The following is a 20813-nucleotide window of genomic DNA, read 5'->3' as shown; positions in this document are numbered from 1 at the left end:
CTTTTACTTGCATTTTTACTTGCATTTGCATTTTTACGTTTTATCACGTCACATAATAAAGGCAAGTGGAAGCATTTCTTTTCTTCGCTTAATCGGCTGCTTCGTATGTCACGTTTGGGCTTACTGCAAAATATTTCGGGTGGCGGTTTTTCCGCCCAATAGGGCTAGTTTCTAATAATAATGTAATGTTGAATTATAATGTTATAATACTTAAAAACAAATTTTTAGCCCTAACCGTCAATATTTTTCAGTGTAAATGAATGGCGTATCTTAGACTAGAGCAGACCGATGAAACTGTCAAATTATTGAAAAACAAACTTAGATTAAACAAAGCGTACTCGTGTATAGGAGTTGCGACCATTTCCTGTTTATCTGATGTAAAAGTACACAATAAAAATATTCCTAAACCCTTTTACTTTGTTAATTAAACGCACTACTAACCTACTACAGTGCAAAGTTTTTGTAAAACAAGAGTTTGCTACTGTGTGCCAACCAAGTTTGAACGAAGTTCCAACGCGCAGGCGGTTTTCAACCTGTGTCGCGACTCGCGACCCCTGTGAAGGTCGTTTGCCATTTTATTGGGAGTCACAAAGGCCTTTGGTAAACATTAAAAAAGCAAACATTTATCAGAAACAACAAAATGAAAACATCTGAAAGCAAAAAAAAAAAAACGTCAAATTATTTGATTTAAACTTATTTTGTGTTCGGTTGACCATTACCGTACAAAGCAAGCTTTTTACGTCACTATACAGAATATAACTAAATGGAAGTACCACAGCACTGCGTGGGCAAACGAATGTCAAAACGCTGATAGGTGAAGGATACTTTGTGTATGGCGCATTACTTCTGTCCGAGGTAAGTTCTGCAGTCTATCGGCCGGCATAAGTTTTATTTATTTTCACCCCCTAGATTCGCACATGGCTGGTCACCGGTTACATCTGTTTTGAGTACAACTACCAGGAACTGTTGCCTGTCTGATTTGTGCATTTCTTAAGGGTAAGCACGTGTGCTTAAAAACCTAAAGTAACGCTTTGAATTGGTAAATAAGTAAAACCATTTATATAAGTGGATTCCGACGTTATTTTTCGTCTGTACGAAATCAGTACATGTGCTCGTCCTGCTTCTGTATTGTAAAAGCGTCAATTTGACTCTTGGTGTTTTGGAGTTTTTAATGGCAAGCAAAGGCGAGACACGTCCAAAACCGTTCTATGAATTTAAGTGTGCTGTCGCATAGTGTCACACTTTCTACCAACTAAAAAATAGCGCAACACAAACTTTTAAATTAGTTCCCATCCCTGTCTAAGTGCAAATTTAATAACTGTGTTATTTACGCCAACTAACGGAATTTATAAAACAACTCTGTGAATCTGGGTAGACGAAGAACAACAACACAAAAACTCAGCAAATTGCTGACTCGGCAATTATAGTCACCGTCAACGGCTTACGCCACTGATCTATTCTAGATCAGTGGTTAATAGATCAGTGGTTGAATAGATCAGTGGTTAACGCCTATGCTCCGTTGCACCACTTACCGAAAATTCCCAAACCGGCGTATTGTGGGTAGAGCTACTAACACAGGAACTCACAGACAGGCCTGCTAATTTCCAAAAGGTAGCGTAGCGAAGCATAGGCTTTTATCATAGATAACTTAATTCAAATTAAGTTATCTATGCTTTTATGACCATCATCATTTCGCCGAAATGGTAAGTGCGAAAATTATTAATAAGCGTTACGCACCACTGCGTACAGTTTCCAAAAAAAATTTTTCATTTTTTTTTAAACCATAGAGAGTGGTCAAGGTACGTACAAATCGACATTTTGAGGTATGGGAGAAAAGGTTTCAGCTTGTAAAGTCACATTTCTGGTCTCAAACAGTATTTGCCAATGAAATGACTTTAACCGATACTTGTTTACGTAGGTCGCACATATACAAATGCATACATCGCTAAGCCAATGTTACGAAAGAAATAAAAAGACTATCCGAGCCTAATATTTTTCTAAAAATTGGCACAGATGTACGTTAGAGCAAGAAGTTTCACCTCGTAGAGTCACATTTCTGGTCTCAAACAGTATTTGCCAACGAAATGACTTTAACCGATACTTGTTTACGTAGGTCGCACATATACAAATGCATACATCGCTAAGCCAATGTTACGAAAGAAATAAAAAGACTATCCGAGCCTAATATTTTTCTATAAATTGGCACAGATGTACGTTAGAGCAAGAAGTTTCACCTCGTAGAGTCACATTTCTGGTCTCAAACAGTATTTGCCAACGAAATGACTTTAACCGATACTTGTTTACGTAGGTCGCACATATACAAATGCATACATCGCTAATCCAATGTTACGAAAGAAATAAAAAGACTATCCGAGCCTAATATTTTTCTATAAATTGGCACAGATGTACGTTCGAGCAAGAAGTTTCACCTCGTAGAGTCACATTTCTGGTCTTAAACAATATTTGCCAACGAAATGACTTTAACCGATACTTGTTTACGTAGGTTCATGGCCCGAAACGAGTTGAGAACCACTGCCATAAGGCATAAGTCATCAATGCTCCGTTGCGCCACTTTTTAGGAAATTAGCAAACTTGTCTGTGAGTTCTTGTGTTAGTTTGTAGATCCGTGTCCCGTGTTGTGAGATGTGAATCTGATTCATGGTGTTCAGACTTCAGAACACCAAATAGGCGAGTTTGGGTGTTGTGTTACTGTCGAATTAACTCTTTCAGTTTAGATTTCTAAAGATTGTCTAAATATTTTCAGATGTGAACTTAAATTTGATTCAATAGTTGCACACTAACAACAATAAAATAATTCGGATAATGGATACATCTAAATATGGATCCATTTGCAACCTAATTAGCACTTCGTGGCATAATGCTGTTTCAAGTTTTTGGATGAAATACCCAAATCAATATAGGTAAGATTAAAAAAAACTTTTGTGAAGCTGATGATAAGTTGTTTTTTAAAGTGACTTGTTTGTCTATTTTGGGGGGGTCAGTGTTGTTTTGTTTGTTTGATTTTTATAGTACAGCTACAGTATATGGTTGGACTGTGTCAAATTTATTAATATCATGGCCAATCTGCCAATCTTTTCTTTTCTTGCTACCCACCAAAATATTTTCTCAGCTAATAATATATTTTGTGATTTATTATTTAATTGAAACAGAATTTGTGAATAAACTTAACCTTCTGTCATTCTCATGAAAAACCTGTTAAAATCAAAAACCCAAATTGCATGTGGGCAATATTAAAGAGTGTAAAAATTGTTGCATAAAATGTTCTATCATATTTCCTGTCATTTCTTTTGCTTCAACGCCATTCATTGTAAAAAAAGGCATCCTAGGTCTGGAGTAAGTAAAATAACAAAAATCTCCATTTGATGTAATACAAACTGCAGTACGACAAAAGCAATCCACACTAAAATTCCTGTTTTTCAGCAAGCATGTTTTAACTGAGGATGTATTGGAACGTAGTATAACTCCTGATGGAAAGTTATACACCCGGAGAATTCTAAGCAAAACAAACCCCCTTCCACATTGGGGAAGATGGGTATTTTCAGCCAATCTCAAGCAAATGGTTCCAATTCTTGAAGAATCAATTGTTGACCCTGTAACAAAAACAATGAAAGTCTACACATGGAATATTTCATACAAGCAAATGATGGTAAGTGCAGGAGACCGGGGTAACAAGAAAACATTGTGCACATACTATGTGTTTTCGATAATCCTGGGTTCTCACAATTGATGTATATGAACATGTCCAATGTCACTGATTTATTTGGCATGTGGTATTATATATTATATATATTGTCCTTTGTAGCTGTTGGGTTAACAGTGCAGTTGAAAAAAAGGTTTGCATGACAAACCAAGACATTCAAAATCATTAATATCGACCAGTCAACACTCGTAATTGAAACCAAAGGGTGAACGACTAAGTGGATTTTCTGAACTTACATCTATCGACCAGTCAGTGGTATTTGTTCTTCTCATGTCCATAACTATATAACAACAGAAGTGAATTCAGTAACTTACTGTTTGTTTGGCAGTAACAATGTGTTTTTTATTGTTGATGCCTAAACAGGCTTTGACTGATTTCAGCTACATGTTAGGATTAATGCATACTTTACATTATGAGAAATTAAAGACATTTAAAGGCCTTGCACAACAAATTGTCAAACAAACTCAAACAAAGCACATAATTTTGGGTGGACTGACCCCTTGTGTAGTCTACTTATCTTATCTTAGTGTGCCCCAATGTTGATTGATAAGATGCTTATACTAATGATGTCACACCCAAGTTACTAGTTTGTATGAATTACAAGTTACAAATTTGATACAAAGTAAATTAAAAAATGTTCAAACATGAATATTTGTAGTGATATCACAAAAAAAAAACTATTGTTCAGGACGTACAGGAATGCATGACAATTAGGGAGCCAGAAATGTCATCCACCATGATAACTCGGGAAGGTTGGATTGATTCATCCTACAAAGGCTTCAGACGAGTATTGCGCCAGTTTGGCCTAACCCGCTGGAAATCAAATGCCAAGAAAGCACACCTGGGATATGTTTCTATGTTGCAGTTGCATTCTACTAGTAATAACAGCAATGCTTATAACAAGGAACACACTATGGAGTCTATCAAACAAGCAAAGGACAAAGCGAAAGATAAGGCAAAGCAACAGGCTATTAATCTTGCTTCCATGGCTCAAAAATTTGTTACTGAAAAGTCATGACAGATGGTAGCATTCCAGTGCCTGTTTTTAAAGTGTACTAGTGCATGTGCACCATTCCAATAATATTGTTTTGTAGTACAATTACTAGAAAACAGTTAAAAATGTGCATTCAATATGTAACAGTTCAAATAAAATGGGTTTAACTTTATTGCTGTGGTCTGTTTATACGTATATACCGTAATTACAAAAATAGTTGTTCGCACATATACAATGGCAAAGTCAATAATGTTTTTTTCTTACAATTTCATTGTAATCGATGGAAACCTGTTGCTGAGATTGAACAAAATTTGTTGAAAACAAAAGTTGAATGTTTTTACTAGGGTTACGCTATCTGAGCAATGATACTATACAACATATAGTATCATTGATCTGAGTGAACAAACTGCTAAACAGTTTCAATAAATACCATTGGTGTAACCAAACTTGCGCTAAAATGTGTTTTAGCATGCTGTTGCATTCTACCGATCAAAACACTATTTTTTAGTAAAATAGCATTAATATACTTAGGAACACTATGCACGGACTTGAAAAGTAGTTTAATCATAAACATTACTGCCAAGGTAGTGGTGTATATAGAATACATCGTGTAGACGTTTCGACAATCTCTGTTGTCATCATCAGTACATGTTTTCAATCAAGCTGTGGAACGACGTTTAGAACGGTGGCGTAGACGAAAAGATAAAAACCGGAGATATGGGTCAGGTGTTGAACAGACGCAAGGGCATGGAAACTGTGTCGATGTTGAGCTCGGGTTCATGCCTTTGAATAAAAAGCGATTCGAGAAACAACAGTCTCACGCGGTCTTGGTTTGCGTCCAAAATCTCCGGCTCGGCAAAATTAACTTTATGTGTCGGATTCGATAAAATGTGCCGGCACACTTCTGATTTTTGGTCCATGCGATGTTCTTTAATTCTTACAGCGAGATTTCGCCGCGTTTCCCCAATGTATGAAGCGCCGCAGTTGCAAACCAACCGGTAAACAACGTTAGTTCTTTTGATGTGTTCCTGGCGCTTTTTTATAGGAAAATGCCGTGAAAGTTTGTTCGTTTCATGGACAAGACGTAAGCGGATGTTGGCCCCGGTTCGATGAACAAAATGCCCCAATTCACGCGTAATGTTGTAAGATACTGGGCCGAGAAATGGAAGTCTTGCAACCACGTATCTCTCCTCGTTTGAGTCGTTGTTTAATACCTTCGATTGGTGTTTTTTGTTCAGAAACCCTTTGATACACCCGTCCACAAAGTTGTGGGGATAACCATTCGCTCCAAGCATTTTCTTGACCTTCTTAAATTCTTCGTGCATTATTGTGTATGAATTAGCGATTCCGTACGCCCTGTTGAGAAGACACAGTACTAAATTCCGCTTATAACGAGCCGGTACGAAGCTTTCCCATTTGGTGTAAAGACCAGTGTTGGTTGGCTTCCGGTAGGTACAGGTATTAATTCCTACACTTGTTTTTTCTACCATGACGTCGAGAAAGTGGCACCATTCAACACTGGTCTTAGAGATTGTCGAAACGTCTACACGATGTATTCTATATACACCACTACCTTGGCAGTAATGTTTATGATTAAGCATTAATATAATTTGAAAAATATACAAACATTTGGCCTCAATTGTCTGTGATGTAACAAACAGCCCTTGATTTATTTTTTGCGTCCCGTGAAACTATAGGTGAAATTAATCCCACATGTTTCGGAATTTCTTTCGCAGTAAATTAACTTTACGATTACATCAAGCTTTAGTTTTTCTAAGATTTATGTAAGACCAAATACCTTCGCGGGCCGAAAGAAATGACATCGCGGGCTGTAGTTTAGTGCCCCCTGATTTTTAGCCCGCATTGTTGACAGTAAAATATGACTCACATATATGCAGGGTTGCCTTACCGTTCTTATTTCTAAGATTTGTCCTTATTTAGAAGAGCAATTCTTGGGAAAATTTATTGTCCTTTGAAGAAATGTCCTTGTTTGTGGATTGAGTCCTTTTCAACAATTACAAGGAGCAAACCTAATAAAATGACGTCAGATTGCTACTAAGAAACCTAGACCTGAGCAGTCGTGAGATGCACAAAGTATTTTCTACAAACAAGAAGTTGTTGGAACAGATTGTTTCTGGCCAAAAAATGGCATATGATATAGCATGGCGCAGATAATACAAAGGTTTGTTTTAAAATAGGCCTACCATATTTCCATCCCCCCAAAAGGAGGACACATTGTTGAAAAGAACATGAAAAATACTTTAAGGGCCCCTCCCCCCCCAAAAAAGCCTCAGAAATTAGACGGTATACAACATCTTGGATAAAGTTTATCACGCCACAACACTAAAATAAGGTTGTATTTAAAAAATGTAATATTCACGTGCATTCTGCAAAAAAATATGCTAAAAATGTATATTTGGCTGTTTTCAAAGGCATAATTGTCACAGATGTATATAATAAATCAGAAATTCTTTAAAAAGGAGGACATTTGGGCACTTTTTCTTGTCCTCGGAGGACAACTTGGTTTTTGTTAAAAAGGAGGACACGTCCACCAAAAAGAGGACGTATGGTAAGGCCTATTTTAAAAGCGTTTGTTTCGTTCCTATGAAAACTTGATTTTTCGGTTGTCCTTAATTTTGGAATGCATGGCGATGTCAACCCTGCATATATGACTGAGCAGTGAGCACCAATCAAGCTGGAACCTAAATCAAAACACTCGTGTTAGGGATAGAGGGTGGGGTTTAACTGTTAAACTTTAACAGGAAAAGAAAACCTGTAGGATAGTTTCAGGAAGAAAGGGCGCTGTCCACAGTAAGTATCAAAAAGACCAAAAAGAAAGAAAAATTAGTTCAGAGTTTGTCGCGTCATCGGGAGGGGTTCGGCTGGGGGGTAGACCTACTAACACTGAGCTTCACCTTTGGCCCGACCTGATAACTTCTGGTAGGTGGCGCAACAGAGCATAGGCGTTTATGGTGCTGTTACAGCAATTTGGGTTTATGGTAAGAATAATTGCTGAGTCAGCACCATAAACGCCTATGCTCTTTTGCGCCACCTACCAGAAGTTATCAGGTCGGGCCAAAGGTGAAGCTCAGTATTAGTAGCAGGGTTGCCAGGTTGGCCTATTTTCGGCCAGAATCGCTCATTCTGGCCTTGATTCAGAGCCCTTGGGCGAACAAAATTCGGTCTGGCCGTCTGGCCGAAAGTTTGGGCGTTCTCACACTTTTATCATGCGAGCACGCTTCTCAGCAGGATTTGACGCTTTTCGGTCCCGACCTTTTTGTTCTCTTCGCTATCGCGATAAGCGCCGTGTCTCGAACGATATTGCAGCGCAACATGACGCTCTGAATCCCGTCGCTGCTGAATAACACCGACTTTATCCGGTTTTGTGTCTAGTATCATTGTCTGAACTGTAATACTTACTCCGACTTCATGGTTTCCATTCGGTTAGCGCCATTATCATTGTCTGGATAACTTATCAACAGCCCTCTACCCCCCGGCAAATTTAAAATGCTATATAACTTGTCCCTTGTCCGGACTACCTGTATTACATTTTTGAGTAATTTTTCAAATTGCCTTGCAAACAAACTGTCCAAAATGAGTAAGCAGTGGAAATCTAAGTATGATTCCAACCGAAAGTATCAGACTGAATGGGAGAAGCAGTTCAAATGGGTGGGAAGAGCTACAATTACCGGAGAAGATGCGTACTGCAAACTATGCAAGGTAAAAATTACTCCAAAGCATAGTAGACTGGCTGACCACGAAAAGTCCAAGAAGCATTCAAGTCTTATAGGAGCAGCTGCCTTAAGTGGACCGCTGAAATTCAAATGTATTGACGTCAGCACAAAAGTTAAAGAAGCTGAGTTACACTTAGCTGTTGGTATAGCCTGCTACTGTGCCATACGTTCAGTTGACCACTTGGGTGAAATTGTTGCAGCGCATGGCAAAGGTAGTACATTAGGATTAGGAAGCACAAAACTTGTTTAACAATCTGCTGACTGATTTTGACAATTGATACTCGTATTATTTTTTTCGTATAGTCTTGGTGTCGCGCATGCCATGTTTTCTGAATAAATGTTTACTTGAGTCTCGTTTTTCAAAAATAATAATACACATTTTCCGCCACTTGAGGGCGCTAAACGAGCAGTTTTAGAAATTTAGCATAAATTGAAAGTTTGGGCGAATTTTAAGCGTTCTGGCCTACGGTCTGGTCGATTTGCAAAATTTTAACCTGGCAACCCTGATTAGTAGCTCTACGTCTACCGGCTTGGGGTCACATTTCACATAAAGTTGTTGCGGAAAAACTGCAACGATCATCTTCTCTTGCTACCGGAAAACGAACAAGCACACTGGTAGCTTCTTTAGTTCACACATCACCCGGGTTTTATTGGTTAAACAAGTGCTTGTCGAAGTTAGCTGAAATTTTTAAAAATACAAAATTCAGCAAAATATAAAGACAACACACCTACAAAAAACAATTACGGATACCTGAATGTATCTTACAAGTTCACTTCACAGATATTTATACGTTTTATGTTGTTACAAACGGATCAACAGAATGTGTGATACTTGCAAGTTAACCATAGCATGCTAGTTGTGTAACTTGTGATGTTGCGTTCTGCGACCTACATAATGTGTTTTTTCTTGCAGATTAAAATTTTTGCGTAGAACGAGGATAAGGGATTAGGAAATGAAACACGTTTCGGTTGCACAATTGGGATTGCTTTGCGTCTGTTTTGTTGGCTTGGAATTAGTCACTTCTGTCGAAGTTACGAGGGACAAACAAGCTGTAAATGTATTGGTTCTTGTAGCTGACGATTTGGGATTTGAGCTCAATAGTTACGGAAACAATGTTATACGTACTCCCCACATCTCTCAACTCGCACATCGCAGCACTAGGTATGTCAACGCATTCACAACTGTGAGCAGTTGCTCTCCAAGTCGTTCAACAATTCTTAGTGGACTTCCTGAGCATCAAAATGGCAAGTTCAATAACATAACACATGTGTTTGCATTGGTTTTGTTCATGCCTTTCAAGTATGTTATTAAAAAAAGTAACTACCACAAACAAGGTCGGAATGCAACAGAGTTTGTTTTAATTGCCTGAAACTTAATATCATTGTGTACACCCAGTTTGTACAGTTACAGCATGTGCAAGTTGTTCGAAACTTTTTTGCACACCAATTTTTTTGAATTGCATGCAGAAATTTCACACCAAAGTATGCGGGACATGTTGAACCTGTATTCCTGAGGTCTTATTGGAAACTGCCGTATTCTATATACTGTGTGTATGCAGATGTTTTGTGCTAATAGTTTTAATTTTGTTAACAGAATATGTTTTACAAGTAAAAATTATAACATAACAATTCAAAGCGCAGAAAGTTACTATGTCATTAACACCAGAAAATGTATGGTTTTATTAAGTTAAATAATTTATATTTCAGGAATGTATGGACTGCACAATGGTTACCATCATTTCGAATCATTTGATGGAGTTCAAAGTCTTTCTAAGTTGCTTAAGTCTGGGGGTGTCAGAACAGGCATTATTGGGAAAAAGCATGTAGCACCATTAGAAGTGTATCCATTTGACTTTGCTGAGACTGAGGAAAATAACTCAATCCTCCAAGTTGGGCGTAATATTACCCACATGAAGCAGCTTACAGAGAATTTTTTTAAAACTCAGCCCAGTAACATGCCGTTTTTTCTTTACATTGGGTTCCATGATCCGCACAGATGTGGACACACTCACCCAGAGTACGGAGTTTTTTGTGAAAAGTTTGGCAATGGTGAACCTAAAATGGGGCAAATAGTTGATTGGAAACCAGAGTATTACAGTACTGATGAAGTTGTAGTTCCACCTTTTGTCCAGGATACTATTGCCACACGGCAAGACCTATCTGCGCAATACACTACCATCTCAAGATTGGACCAAGGTGTTGGCTTGATAATAAAGGAGCTAACAAAAGCTGGGCACCTCAATAATACCATGGTTATTTTAACCTCTGACAATGGAATTCCATTTTTAAATGGCCGAACAAATCTTTACAAATCAGGAAGAAGTGAACCTTTTCTTGTATCCATTCCAACCAAAAAAGAAACCTGGGGAAAAACTGAAGATACATCTGTGTCTCTGTTAGACATTACACCAACTGTGTTGGACTGGTTTGGCTTGCAATATCCTGATTACAAACTGTTAGGCCGGGATGTGAAGTTAACCGGAAAGTCGTTACTGAAAAAATATGTTACAAGCACTGTTTACGGAAGTCACAGTCTACATGAAGTGACAATGTACTATCCAATGAGGTCAATTCAGCAAGATAATTTCACATTGATTCAAAATTTAAACTATCTAATGCCCTTTCCTATTGACCAAGACTTTTACATCTCTCCTGCATTTCAGGACATTTTAAACAGAACCATAATAGGCCAAGAGACACATTGGTTTAAAACTCTTAAAGACTATTATTACAGAAGTCCGGTTGAGTTGTATGATTTGGCAAATGACCCTCTGGAAAAAAACAATTTGGCTTTGGATCCAGTCTATGCGGATACAAAATCCATCTTAGAAACTAAATTAAAATTATGGCAGGATATAACATGGGACCCATGGCGATGTGCCCCAGATGGTGTTTTGGAAGACGCTGGTCCTTATGCTTCCAAACCAGTGTGTATGCCCTTACACAATGAGTTATAAGCAGTATAGTTGTACAGAACTGCTGTCATGAAATGTAGCATTGTGCAATAATTCATACTATATATTTTATACACTTCATTTTTTCTGCACTGCATACAGTTTTTTTTATATTAAACCATTTGTGTTTGCCACTGTTACATTGCAGATTTCATGTTGATTGTGTACTGTTTCTAAAAACTGACTGGAGAAGGTTTTTTAATGTTGGTGCCAGTGAACTATGAAGCTTACATTTGTTTTTCAGACAACAAAAATATCATGAAAAAGCTATGCGTGAAATACATTTCACATGCTGTAGCTGTCTTTACTCAATTAAACAATATTTGCAGTATTTGAGATTGTGTCACAAATCATTGACTTTTAACAGTTTCAGCTCTGTCACAGAATCTTTATTTGAACCTGTATTCTGCTTTGTGGATTTTGCAGTTCGATGGTTTGGTGTGGTAAGTGGGTGCACAAGAACAACTAAAAAATGTTGTTTTCATCCAATTTGTTTTTCAGGCATTTGTGACCGTTGTGATATGCCTTGTTACCTCAGTTGTAGTCATATTCTACATGAATGTGATTCCATTTGTGTTTGAAATACACTCACCAATATATGCATATGTTCATGTGGCTTATGGACATTATTTATTGGCTATGATACTTTTTAACTATTACAAAGCAGTAACCACTGATCCAGGAGTGCCACCTAATGTAAGTGAAATATGATATATATATGATACTATATGATACCTATATTTTTTTAAATGATTTAGCTACATTTTGATATATAAGTTACTTTCAATAAACTTGTGCTTTTAGTACTCAACAAATATTCCTGTCACATCAATTTGTAAAAGATGCATTGCACCAAAGCCTGCAAGAACACATCACTGTTCCGTTTGTAAGAAATGTAGATTGAAAATGGATCATCACTGCCGTAAGACAATATTTGTATATTTTTCTTGCGTTAAGTCCAATTACCTGTATTTGTACTTGCAGCATGGTTGAACAATTGTGTTGGTCACTTTAATCATCGCTATTTCATTTGCTTTTGCATATTTATGTTGCTTGGAACAACTTATGTCTCAATTTCAAGCTGGGCCTTGTTCAGAGATTGCTTTCGATTTTTTGAAAAGCTTTTTGATATTAAAAAATCTATTTATTCGTTTTTTGGATCTGATGTGGCAGAAGGTATATTATCATATTTTTTGTGATTCTGCAATATCTTTGAAGCACATCATCTCTTTTTTAGGCATTCATGGAGTTAAACTCCGTCATGCATTGAACATCAACATCTGTGCAAAGAAGGATCGTTTTTTTAACAGTAGCACAGTTTTTTTATGGATTTTATGCAGGTATGTAGTTTGTTGTAATTTACATTCAATTTGTGTTTTCAACTGGTTATGTTTTGTGTACTTTTCTGTTTCAGTGCAGTGACTGTGGCTTTAGGTTGCCTAACTGTATGGCATATTTTACTAATTACATGGGGTGAAACTAGCATTGAAAAGTTAATCAACGACCGGGAAAGATTCAGACTTAAAAAACTACGCCTCAAATTTCTGAACCCCTACAACTTTGGGTACATGGGCAATTGGAAAAAGTTACTTGGTTTTACTGATTTTAGGTAAGTTTTACCACTTTAGTGTAATTTTTAGTTTTGAAATTTTTGAATAATATTTGAAGAAATGTCCAAAAACCACATTTACTTAAATTTGTACAAAATTAAATGGTGTTGTCAGTATTAAAAATAGAACAAGATAAAGTTGTACTAAACATATGAGTTGTACTAAACATACCTAATGAAGTTGCATTACTTGATCTGACTTGAATTAAGTATAGCAGAAAGCTACAACATAAAGTTACTAAACGAAGTAGCAAAAGTATTGATTTTATATTTCTGCCTTGGCAATTGGCATGTGAGGAAATTACAAGTGACGGATTTCATATTATTTAGCCTTGACAACTCGTTAGCAGTCAACCAAGCATGACGTAGATCAGGGGTCCGCAAATTCTTTTTGGCGCAACCCTAAAAAAATTGCTCTAAATTCTCGCGACCCGAGCATCAAGTCTGTGGAAAATACTAATCAACTAAATATTAATATTAAGACTGCTATTATGCTATATATAAACATATGAGACACTTTTTCAAACAATTTTTTTTCCATGGATGATCATTAAATTTTGTTACATCTTTTTGTCTTATTGGATTCATCATTATATGTTGCTTGAAATAGATTTAAGATGGTGCCATGATTTTTTTTCTATGGCACTGGCTTGTAATGTCAAAATACTAATAGTCTACTATTTGGTTTGTATTTATTGCTGACAAAATTCAATAGAAAAGCACTTTGAATGATTTGCTAATATTTTCAGATCGTTTGTGTTACATGTACTTCTGCCATCAACACATGCCCCAAATGAGGACGGAATAGTTTGGACGATGGCATCCTCAGTTGACCCAGTGCACTTTGAAACGAATAATTTGTCATCATGCGTATGATGCTAAAAACTGAAGAGGTATCGAATATTCGGTTTGCCAAATTCATTCGCCCGAATACGCCATTTTACGAACGCTAAGTCAAAGCGTAAAACGTGTCTTTTTTGCTTATTTTGCATAACTTAAGTCGCGTCAGCTATTATAATTTGTAAAACATTGCCGTTTTATCCACTCCAGACAAAAAGCAATTCATTGACAAGCTGGCAGTCATGACCAAAACAACCATTAACCCCATAAAACTGAAATGACAATGAAACACACCTATCCTGTTGTGTAGCACCTCTGTTTGCCTCTCAGAAAAGCTTATATTTTCATGTCAAACGCGTAGCTTACGGCTTCGCGTGTCGTCATAAATCATTTGGTTCATTCGGCAAAACTGCCAAATTAAGCCGATTCGGTACATCTCTACTGTAAAATTAAAAAATAAAACCTTTGTGATTATTCAAATCAAACCTCTCCTGAGTGTGGTGACTGAAGTCATACATTTAGAACAGGGGTGGGCAAACTACGGCCCGCCAAAGGAGTTTATGCGGCCCGCCAAATGTTTCCGAGTAACGCTGAATAGTACTATGAGCACAGGCGCGAGTTTTAAAAATACCGGGGGTGCGACTTGCCGATACCAATGCCATATGCAGTATCTGTACCCGTTCGATACTTTGGAACTAAACACAGATACTTTTCACGTGCTTTAGCCTGTTGTTTCTGCCACGTTATTATGCAAATCGTCACTTGACACAATTTCTTCGTTCGATAAAAGTAAAAGCGATTCACGTTTTCAAAAACAGCCCACTTTGCACTGTTGACGCCCAAACTTTGGTCACTTTGGATCATGTTTAGGTCGTTGCAGTACTTTTTGTTTAATGTTGGCACTCGGACTTGATTAACAAAAAACGTGGTTCAGCCTTTGTTGCAACAAACGCTTGTTTTTTTTAAACAATTACAATTGTAGCGTTTCAACCAATGTTTGTGCAGTCATGAACAAACGTATTTGCATAAAGCTGAAAATATACTATGTAATAATTTTGCGCAGGGGTGCACAACCTGCGGCCGCAATATATTTTGCTAAATATTTTGATTTTTAAACTGCTGAAACAGATTTCGTGGGACTGGAAAAAAGATTAGCAGTCTAACAACCATATGTGCCAGGCTTTTTATCCGCTTATTATGTGCAAACAATGCGAAAAAAAGGCACTGGAATCGTCACAATACAGTTTATGACGTCATAAACAGTTAGCTCCGTTCAGCTAAATTTATGCACAAGTTAGAAATTGTTAATCAGAGCATATTAGGCGACTTTAAATGGTATATATATGATACAAACCTTATTCTTTGCATCAGTTGTTTTAAAACAAAACAACAAGCAAGCAATTGGCGGTCGTTGGTGAAATACTATGCGGCCCGGTAAGATTATAAACTTTTGAATGCGGCCCTTGCACTGAAAAGTTTGCCCACCCCTGATTTAGAACATTTTTTTCCCTTAACACAGGTTATAACGTGGTGCAGTGAGTGAAACACTTAATCGTTTGAAATTGTTTTTCCTCTGTTTTTGGCTTAACACCATTAGCCTATAGTTAATTGCGCCCAAAAATCGAGTATTTCGATTTAAACGTTTTTCTACACCATGTCCATTGATTGTTGTCTCGATGTATGGAGCCTATTTGCAAGGACTTTGGGTTTTGAGTCTCAAGTAATCCAAATTCATACTCGAACAGGAAATGTAGCGTAATCGTTGTTACAGCTGAACTTATCTAATAGTATTAGAGTTTTCTTCGAACTATTAACTTTGATAAATGTACTGGCCCTTATCGTCTGCAGTAACGACATATTGTTTTTAACCAAACATGCAACAATTACGCTTGGGCAATCATCGTCAGTGATATTTCACTTTTTATTTTGCACCGAACTTTGAGTGTGTTTTTGACAGAAAAAACTGTAATTGATTATTTTGGCATAAAATGAAAGGCGACTGGAAACAAGACAGAGTTGTAGGTCGTGTGAGTTCTTTAAGGCAGTGCTCTTCAACCTTTTTCCCCGTTGTATACCTTTTACAATTTTTGAGCAACTTTGTACACCCTACACATAGCAATTTATAAATGTGCACAGAAAGTAACAGTCAACCAATAGGTACTTGCCTGGTCGCGTGAATTATTGTTATGCAAGGCCAGGAGTACACAACCTGTGGCCGTGAACATGTAAACTGAAATATTTGGATTTGCAAAACTAGTTTGAGGGGCTGGAAAAAATATTAACAGCCCAGAAGCCGCATGTTTGAGACTTTTTTTGTGAGCCTATTATGGGTAAACAATGCGAAAACAGGCATCATTAGCGTCACAATTTAGATGGTGACGTTATAAACAGTAAAGTCTGATCCCTAGACTGTTCTACGTAACAAGCTAGAAATTAAATTGGCTATCAGGCACTGTTAATAAAGATTTACGATGCGGCCGTCACAGCGGAAAGGTTGTGCACCCCTGTGCTACGTCCAGGAAATTTAGCATACAAAAGTGTGTAAACGTAAGAAGTTGATTTAATGGCTGGCTTGTTGCTGCATTCTTTCAGCGATTTGGACATGCGGTGTGGTGTTGACTTGTTCTCATGTGGTGTGGTGTTGACGTGTTCTCATTTTTTTTATTCACAATCCTTTACTCCAGGAATATTAAAAGTAAAATTTCAGAAAGTACATTGTTCAACCTTAACTGATACTCCAGGTATGTGATTATTTGCTTCATAATTCCCATTATTGATACAACAATCGCAACCTGACGCAATAATATTTACAACAAGTAGGTCAGTCTCACATAGGTCACCATGCTATGTCTTCCTGCATTTCATAAAAATAGCGACGTTTAGTAACACTGACCTCAGCTGTATTCCCTTCGTATACCTTTCTTCAGTCATATACCCTAGTTTTAATGTGGTATATACTTGGGTATACAGTATACCCGGTTGAAGAGCACTGCTTTAAGGTACTGGGAATGCTACTTTCACGAATTAACAACGCAATAGGTTTGCGCTATGAGCCTCACTAAGTTTATAGTTCAAACTGCTGTCTCAAGATTCCTTGGAGATAAACTCCAGAAAACACCACTTGTGTAGCCTAATCCGTTGACTACATTGTTGGTTTATTTGGTTATCAGCGACAGATATATTTGAAGAAGTCTTATTCAAACAGAATCGCAATTGAAGAAAAACGGTAGGCTAATTAGCAATTAACGCAAAAGTATAAAACAATCCAAAACTTTATTTTGAACTGTAAAGGTAATGTTTCACAAACACAGTGAAGTATTAACTTGCAACTCTATGTTTCAGTTCTAAGTACGACGTATATTTGCCGGCTAATTAATTATGTCTATTCGGTCTAGCACAGTGTTTCTCAACCTGGGGGTCGCGAAGACGCAACCCAACTGGGAATGAGTTTATCCTTAACATGAAAACTTTCCCTGTGACTTTAGCATATAGTAACTCACACGACCGTTTGATTTAGAACGGGCGCAACAATATTGGCGATTGTATACTTCTATAATTGCGGGTTTTGGTTTTTCTTAACATAAAAAAAACACGAAATAGTGAAATGGTTAGTGAAAAATAGGGGTTTTCCGGGATACAGCAAAACGCCGAACTATTGCAGACACGTTAGATTGCAAATGTGTGATGAACACAATCAACACATGCTGGTAGTTAAACTTCTTGTGTGTGTGTGCGTGTGTAAAGGGGTCACGTGGTGTTAGAAAATCTCTAAAGGGGGTCGCATAGTAAAAAAGGTTGAGAACCACTGGTCTAGCATATGTTTAATGTCCGCGGGAAGGCTCGAGGTCGGGGCCGCCATTTTGGTTTGGCCGGCAATTAAGGGCCGCTGGTCCCAGCGCTTCAAGTTAAAGTCAAACACTTTGTCATTTTCCAGCCTAATCTAACCTGACACTTTCCTTTAGCTCCTACCTATCCAAACGTTAACATTAAAACGGCATTTATAACCAAAATCGCGGTTTATTCCATTGTCCGGGCAGCGCGTGCAGGCAAACGTGAACGAATTTGCTGTGTTGGGGTTGAACCACATGGTGTTAATGTTAGTAAAACTGAATATTTTTGGTCATTGATATATGTTATGTATCCCAAACGATGTCATGTTATATTTTACACTATTTTAACTCTGAAAAAATGCAGCCACATATTTGGTTGATTTAAAACTTTATTCAGCTGTATTATTGTGATTACTGTGTAAACTATTCTGTTGCGGCATCTGTTTTTGTTGTTGTAATGTTTGTTGTTTAACTCTTTTCTATTTATTTAACAGAGTTCTTGCAATGTTAGACAACCTTACCAACTGAATAAATATTACTTAAATGGATCGAGTCTCAGCATGTAATATTTGTCCGCTTCCAGCCTTTGATTGCAATTACAATACAACTTGTGTAGTGAATCCATTTCTCTTGTCCAAATAAACCCATTTCTCTAGGGCAGTAGTTCTCAACCCTATGCTTTTCGCGTACCACCCAGCCCTGTTATAAAGGGGGCTTGTTGTTCTTGACTAGGACAGCCTATTTCTAAAACCGTACCGCTAGCAATTCCAAAAAATGATCAAGACGCGAGTTTTGCCCCAAACCATGGCTATTCAGATGGCCTAATGAAGTTGCATTACTTGATCTGACTTGAATTAAGTATAGCAGAAAGCTACAACATAAAGTTACTAAACGAAGTAGCAAAAGTATTGATTTTATATTTCTGCCTTGGCAATTGGCATGTGAGGAAATTACAAGTGACGGATTTCATATTATTTAGCCTTGACAACTCGTTAGCAGTCAACCAAACATGACGTAGATCAGGGGTCCGCAAATTCTTTTTGGCGCGACCCTAAAAAAATTGCTCTAAATTCTCGCGACCCGAGCATCAAGTTTGTGGAAAATACTAATCAACTAAATACTAACATTAAGACTGCTATTATGCTATTGTCAGTTGCTATTTTCACATAAAACAGTAGGTAAACGAACGTATTTATTCTAACAAATGAGAACTGTGAGCTCTGTGTTGGGAACACAGCTAATCAGAGAACGCATGCTTGCATAGGTGCGCTTAACTTTTTGCATTGTTACATAGACTGTATGTCAGAGTTACGTAGTGATACGTAACAATGCAATAATGATTAAAAGGTTGAAAAAAGCCGAAATTCATTAATACTGTAGATGCGATGCTTATATTCATGGGAAATTTAAAATATTTCGCGACCCAGACTGGAAAGTCTCGCGACCCAAATATCGGTCGCGACCCACTATTTGCGGACCCCTCACGTAGACAATGTGGTCAAAGGGTCAGCGTTGCTTTTTTGACCTGCGTTAGCCATTAATGCGTGAAAATCACACTCTCTTACACAATACACAGTATTACGGCCGGCGCACTTCGCATTTTTTATTTGCCTGCAGTTTGTTGGTCGGTAGCCCTAATAGTCATAGAATTCTTTGCTAATACGGTGCTTTACCCGCGTTTCCGGGTAGACCAATTTTAGAAATGCACCTTTTGCGTTTCATGTAGCGGTGTTTATACCACGGATATAGATATATCTATTTTTTTCGATGTATAAGATTTTGCCCTCAAAACTTTTGCTCCCTTCTAAAGTTTTGTTTTGACGAAGCGCTCTTTGCGCATATTTGTGTAACCCTGTGGTTCAAATTTCGTGGGGTTGCATGTTCTGCTTCCATGCTTTATGCCAGATCATGCGATTTTTATACGTGTAAACAGTAAAGGTAGAGCTACTCACCAACCCCAAACTCGTCAGCCTCACATTTAGATATATCCCGATAGGTTGCGCAAAGAGCTAAATATAGGAGAATCCTACACATTCCACATCAATTCACACCAGATTTACCAAATTCAAATGATACAAATACTTCGCAGTTTGGGAATCGCTAATAGGACTGTGTGAAAGCGAAACAAGTCTGAGGTTTAAAAGCTCGTAACAGTTGTATGTAAACGGTATGGCCTGTCAGTGTACATAACCTTAAAAAAGATTACAAAAACACAAACAATCGTCAGAAAAACTAATTTATTCAAATAGCACTATGTTTAAGTTTATGCGCCCCATATGCTTTGTATTTGTTTGCAAGACGAATAAAATCTGCTTGTAAGTTAAAGTTAGTTGATCTTTACAGTTCTTGTATATTTTTAAAACAATAAGTAGCCTAATGTTGAAATCGCCCTCCTTTGAAGTGAAATCGCTCCCCAACTCCCAAAATTGTCACAATCCCCCCTCGGTGGACATAATAATATCGCGTATCGCTCCTGTTAAAGAACCCTGGTTTAGAGTTTAGAATCAATGGACGCAAATAACTTATCTAGAGTAGACGTATTTGCTCATTAAACATATGTTTTTGGTCCAGCAAATGTCTGCTATGACAGTCAAGCCTTTTTATTTTATATAGACTTGGATGCAATAATTATAGCCATGAGAGCTGTTAGGGTGGACCAGGAGTGCAAACACAAAACTGACACGCTTTAATGTCAAAACACATGAAACCATGACCGCGGTATATATCTATACCACGTATACGCATCAAAGTTGGGCCTCAACACTGCGCTGTGTTGAGTTTCAAACAGATAATCTTGAGGTTTTAATAAAATACTGCAGGTAATTATTTCGTATACACTGTGTAGTAAAAAGTAGTTTAACGTAATTGGTATAACTAGCAATGCACCGAAGTTTCCGGTTGACTTCAACATTCGGGGGAATAAGCAGTTTTGCCAATATTTCGTTTTTGGCCCAAACTTTTTTTTAAAACGCAAAAACCGAGCTTTTTCTGTGTGTAAAATTAATGCCTTAACTTTTAATATCGCCAAATGAAAACATCGTAAATGAAAAAAACGTTGTCCGCAAAAATATTAGGTGTTTTTATAAGTTTTGCTGCCTATAGTATCAACTTTATAGAGTTCTTTTGGCAAT

The 20813-nt window shown here is 37.4% G+C and overlaps 4 protein-coding genes across 6 annotated transcripts; 3 read left to right on the top strand and 1 right to left on the bottom strand.

Moving 5' to 3' along the window:
• Positions 1 to 2764: 2764 nt before the first annotated feature.
• On the top strand, positions 2765 to 4887 carry LOC145239228 (PRELI domain-containing protein 1, mitochondrial-like). Its single transcript, XM_080102519.1, has 3 exons — positions 2765 to 2921; positions 3442 to 3667; positions 4410 to 4887. The coding sequence occupies exons 1-3, from the start codon at positions 2824 to 2826 to the stop codon at positions 4737 to 4739; spliced, it is 654 nt and encodes a 217-aa protein (XP_079958645.1). The 5' UTR covers positions 2765 to 2823; the 3' UTR covers positions 4740 to 4887.
• Positions 4888 to 5437: 550 nt separating this feature from the next.
• LOC145239003 (uncharacterized) lies at positions 5438 to 6205 on the bottom strand. Its single transcript, XM_080102300.1, has one exon. It carries the CDS (start codon positions 6203 to 6205, stop codon positions 5438 to 5440), a length of 768 nt encoding a protein of 255 aa, XP_079958426.1.
• A 1608-nt stretch (positions 6206 to 7813) lies between these two features.
• On the top strand, positions 7814 to 11644 carry LOC145239577 (N-sulfoglucosamine sulfohydrolase-like). Of its 2 annotated transcripts, XM_080102936.1 has the most exons (3): positions 7814 to 9064; positions 9363 to 9694; positions 10157 to 11644. In XM_080102936.1, the coding sequence occupies exons 2-3, from the start codon at positions 9403 to 9405 to the stop codon at positions 11404 to 11406; spliced, it is 1542 nt and encodes a 513-aa protein (XP_079959062.1). In that variant the 5' UTR covers positions 7814 to 9064; positions 9363 to 9402; the 3' UTR covers positions 11407 to 11644. The 2 variants fall into 2 exon arrangements, with proteins under 2 accessions (XP_079959062.1, XP_079959063.1); XM_080102937.1 differs by lacking the exons at positions 7814 to 9064; positions 9363 to 9694 and adding an exon at positions 9712 to 9996.
• LOC145239578 (palmitoyltransferase ZDHHC16A-like) lies at positions 11530 to 15863 on the top strand. Of its 2 annotated transcripts, XM_080102938.1 has the most exons (7): positions 11530 to 11846; positions 11905 to 12099; positions 12208 to 12325; positions 12388 to 12579; positions 12641 to 12743; positions 12818 to 13012; positions 13762 to 15863. In XM_080102938.1, exons 1-7 carry the CDS (start codon positions 11673 to 11675, stop codon positions 13886 to 13888), a joined length of 1104 nt encoding a protein of 367 aa, XP_079959064.1. In that variant the 5' UTR covers positions 11530 to 11672; the 3' UTR covers positions 13889 to 15863. The 2 variants fall into 2 exon arrangements, with proteins under 2 accessions (XP_079959064.1, XP_079959065.1); XM_080102939.1 differs by lacking the exon at positions 12388 to 12579.
• The last annotated feature ends 4950 nt before the right edge of the window (positions 15864 to 20813 follow it).

The sequence above is a fragment of the Phallusia mammillata genome, chromosome 7 (assembly GCF_965637545.1).
Source record: "Phallusia mammillata chromosome 7, kaPhaMamm4.hap1.1, whole genome shotgun sequence".
NCBI lineage: Eukaryota > Metazoa > Chordata > Ascidiacea > Phlebobranchia > Ascidiidae > Phallusia > Phallusia mammillata.
The sequence above is the reverse complement of the archived record's forward strand: the minus strand, read 5'-3'. Positions and strand labels throughout refer to the sequence as shown.